We start from the raw sequence: 4,290 nt of genomic DNA, 5'->3' as shown, positions 1-4,290 counted from the left end.
GAGAGAGAGAGAGAGAGGGGGGAGAGTGGAGAGAGAGAAGGGGAGGGGGAGACTGAGTGAGTAAAGGTGTGTTTCGTCATTTATGTGGGGTTTTCTTTTGCCTGTACAATATAAATTTTGAAATGCAGATAATTTTTTTTCTTTTGCAAATTCGGAATCTCCGCCCTCGATATAGTGTGTTCATGTAAAAATAAAACCAAACAAATATCCTAAAATGGGTGCGGTCCATGATCCTTACCTCTGCCGATTTGTACAAGTCCTGGTGACCGATCTATGAAATTTGGGGAATGATTTACCGTATGGGGAATGTAACCGAGTGTGTGGAGATTACAATAGCTTGCCAAATTGTCAGTCATAACAGTAGTTCCTGGGAGAACGTTTTGTCTGATAACATTCTCCAACGTCTCTCGAGTACACGTAGAAGAAATCCTTTTCTGGTTGTGGTGTCATAACATCCGACAACCCAAGTTGGGCGACACATTCTTCCTGCATTGTTCTTGCTATTGAAGAACAAGCTTTCATCTATCTCCACTATTATGAACCGGACCGCCAATGGGAGTTTCATCCTGCAGCAGTTTTGCCAAACAGACATCTCTACAAAACTGGTATCACTGAACGGCAGTTTTTTTATCAATGCAAATTCATACTTGCAGATATTGTCAATCGAAAATAAAATCAAACACTAAATGAAAAATTACATATAATGGCAGCTTAGAGTTTTCCGTAAATGTACCTTTCCTGATGGAAAGAGGTTTTTTTTTTTTTAACATTTAGCGCACTTTCTATTGACAAACCCGTCAATAGAACGACTAGAATTTTGAAAATTCATCGAATGTGTGCAAGCAGACGTTTTTTTCATTGGCAATATGTTTTGTCTTCACATAATCTATAATGTTCTCTGGTGCAAGGTACAGTAAAAGTTCCAATCTGGGTGTACACAATGTAAAATAAATTCAGAAAAATAACAAAGCTGCTTCTTTTTAAAGGGTACAAATATTGTGGAGATAATGATGATTGTTTCTGATGGGGTGGTTGTGGTAGCTTCTTAATTTCAATTAGAGATTACGGAAATAATGTATGAACTTGTGCGATGTTAACCCTTCGAATTTATTGGGGAAACTTCTTGTTGACGCACGGAGATAAACATAGATGAAATCCCGTTTTGGAAGTCTGTTAAAGTTTTTAATAGACGTATGACGGAGAATTATTCAATATCATGTTTGCTTCTATGAGAATCGCTTACCTTTAAAGCGAAAAAACAAGACCGACGTATACAACAGGTATGTATAACATGCTGTTTTATTTCTTTTAGTCCTTCGTTTTCTGAGCTGTAAAGATTGTTGCGCTCGCGCACCCTTTATTGTTGAATAGGGAGACGGGTGTGTGGATCAATTTTGGAGTTTTTCAGGGTGCAAATATTCCTTATGCAGTCCAAAACCAAGTTGTTGATTTTCATGTATGGGGTATCAAAAGATTCAGTACTATTTCCACGACTAACTAAACTTTATTTTCATTGACATATTTGAATTACAAAAATTTTAAATTATAATCTTTTCCATAAGTTATCTACCGTAAACATTTTATACGACGACCATGATGACGTCCCATTTTCTACATGAGTGTGGACCTTAAAAGACATCCATCATCACCTTCACTCACTATCTCTCTCCCACACGTGCGCACAGACACACAAAATCCTATGCAACTGTTGCAATATCATTCTTTATGGAGGAGTTCTCCGTTTCCACGGTAAAAATAATACTGCCATTACATTTTTCCTGGAACACGGTGTCCTGCCGTTTACCCACAATTGTCCGACATGTCATTTTCCATGTATTTTGCACGAAAAAACGATCATGCGCCGTTGCCGTAGGATGGTACGAAGACGTCGCCAATACAGAAGGGAGTGTGGATATTCTGAATCTGTATTGAAGAACTCCTTTCTGGAAGACACCCATGTTCCGCCTTGGAAGATTTTGCTTTTCGTGAATCACTTCCTCAGCACAGCTTGGTCGTACAGATTAATCAAGGAAAATCTCGGATTCTGCCGTAAAACCTCTGTAGATTGGCGGTCTCTCTGTGCTGAGGTTTACCAGTTTTAGGCTGAAAACCACCAAAATATGATCGGAGGAGATGGGGGTTGAAACTGAGATCGATGAAACGGTTCTGGTCTATTGAAAGAACGTCTGATGAAGAGAGCCTTTATGGTCCCACTTTTGACCGAATGTGGCGAGGGCAACAGAAGGGATGCTGACGCCCTCATTCCTATCATTAGACGTTACGTCAGGCCGGGATCAATAATTTATATTGACTGTTGACGTGCGTATAGTAACTTGAGCAGCATGGGCTATACACACCTATCAGGTTAATCACGCTGAAGACTGGATCAGTGTTTATGGGGAAGCCTGAAAAAGTGCATTATTCTTCCCGGAATGAGACCGAAGTATCTCAAAGAGTATGTCGTTAGACTACTTTTTATACGAGCCATCTCACCGACTTCGTAAGTTTGTTTTGGAACTTGGAAGACTGTATCCATGTTCCTGAGGACACGGAAGAATTGGTTCTTGATGTTCAATCACCCTTAAATATTTTTCTATCATGAAACGATAGTCAACACCATATTTATGAAACCATTTGGATAAACTTTTACAAGTGCACCTCCACGCAGTTCATAAAACAAAAACCCTCGGATTCTCGTGTGTAATCACCTTACCTTGACCTCCTAATGTGCCACAAACCCCTTATTTTTCTTCAAAAAAAAAAAAAGGATGGGGTAGGAAACTGGAACCCCACCTCCCTGAAATTATTTGAAAATGTGCATAAATAGGATATATTTATGTTGTACAGGCCAAAAAAGAAATACATAAATGACACACCTTTCCTCACTCACTCTCTCCCCCTCTCTCCACGAAATCGAAGAGTACTAGTTACCTGCTTTGTTTTAATTAGTTGAAATTTTGGATGTTGTTTCACCTGCTTTGACAAACATCAGTGATTAATTCTCTTCACAAATGTAAGTTTAATATAAATTCTTTGGCTCATACATAACCTATTTTAACACCAACTTTATTATTTTAGGCTGACCTTGTAACTATTATTATTACAGATGTTTTCTGGCTGTTTACTCCACAAAGTGTTATCATAAATGTTTTTTTTTTGGGGGGGGGGGGGTTATATTTCACATGAATTTATTATTTCTAAATAGTTTCCCATTATTTATCTCATTTTGTTCAAGTTAATTGACCTTCAACTTGTTCCAATTCCTGAAAATAAGAGTAACAACAGAACCTGATAATTCGAATAAATAACCACACCAACACAGGCCATGGAAATAATTAAATTTTTTTTTTTATTTTTGGTTTTGAATTTAAAGAAACAGATGAAAGAATGCCTAAAATTGAGTGACTTTGAAATGTTTTATTGCTTTAGGAACAAATATGAAGTGTTATTTGGTCTATTATTCCACCAGAATGACATTGAATAATAGGTGATTGATTGAGTTAGCAAGAGAAATAAACACTTTTAATCCAATTATAGCTTCAGGACACAGTTTTAACTAGATTTACAGCTTGGACCACATTGCTTTTCTTCTACTCTTTCATTAATATATTTGAGACAGAAGTGAAAACACTGAATAAATTTTTTTAAAAAAAGATACATTATTAAAACCTGAAACAAAATCACCCATTCCCCCAAAGTGAAAGAAATAAAAAAAAAATTTTTTTTAATTGAAGAAGTTTGATTGGTTGTAAATAAAAAATAAAAAATATGTTGGTCACATGATCCAAATAATAATTTAATTATTTTCATGAATTAAAGAAAATAATAAATTACAAAGGGAAGAAGAGAAAGAGGAAGAAGAAAGGAGGAAGACTACACAGTAGTTTTAGAGGACACTTGATAAATACATGTCTACCTTAGAGATAAAAAGACATTAGGTAGTTGGTACATGATGTAGCCCTACAGCTAATCTACCAAAACAGACTCAACTTCTAGGGAATAATGTCGGCAACAATACGTGATCAGGTTCGACTCCCTCATCTCCAAATGGTAACATTAAACCAGCCGTTTGTAAGGAACATCTACAATCTCAGCAGTCAGAAGTAACAGCACCAGATGGAAGAAGAAGATTCTTTAACAGGAAGCAGCAATCAATGAGCAGTTTCAAAGACTTTCATGTAGACTCTCGGGTAAGATGTAGGAGATGTCATCCCATGGGTGACGATACAAACCTTGCTTCAATCTCTTTTGGTCCAAATAATGACCTAAAATACAAACAATTATATATAT

The 4,290-nt window shown here is 36.7% G+C and overlaps 1 protein-coding gene across 5 annotated transcripts in view; it reads right to left on the bottom strand.

The window, feature by feature from the left end:
- Positions 1-3,397: 3,397 nt before the first annotated feature.
- The window catches only part of LOC106879485 (ATP-citrate synthase), a 69,957-nt gene continuing 69,064 nt past the window's right edge, over positions 3,398-4,290 (bottom strand). For all 5 annotated transcript variants that reach the window (XM_052970337.1, XM_052970338.1, XM_014929084.2 and 2 more), the window contains one exon: positions 3,398-4,265. In XM_052970337.1, the coding sequence (XP_052826297.1) occupies positions 4,165-4,265 (101 nt within the window). In that variant the 3' untranslated portion in view covers positions 3,398-4,164. The remainder of the gene's footprint in view (positions 4,266-4,290) is intronic.

This window comes from Octopus bimaculoides, chromosome 9 (genome assembly GCF_001194135.2).
Source record: "Octopus bimaculoides isolate UCB-OBI-ISO-001 chromosome 9, ASM119413v2, whole genome shotgun sequence".
NCBI lineage: Eukaryota > Metazoa > Mollusca > Cephalopoda > Octopoda > Octopodidae > Octopus > Octopus bimaculoides.
This window is presented reverse-complemented; position numbering and strand designations above follow the sequence as displayed.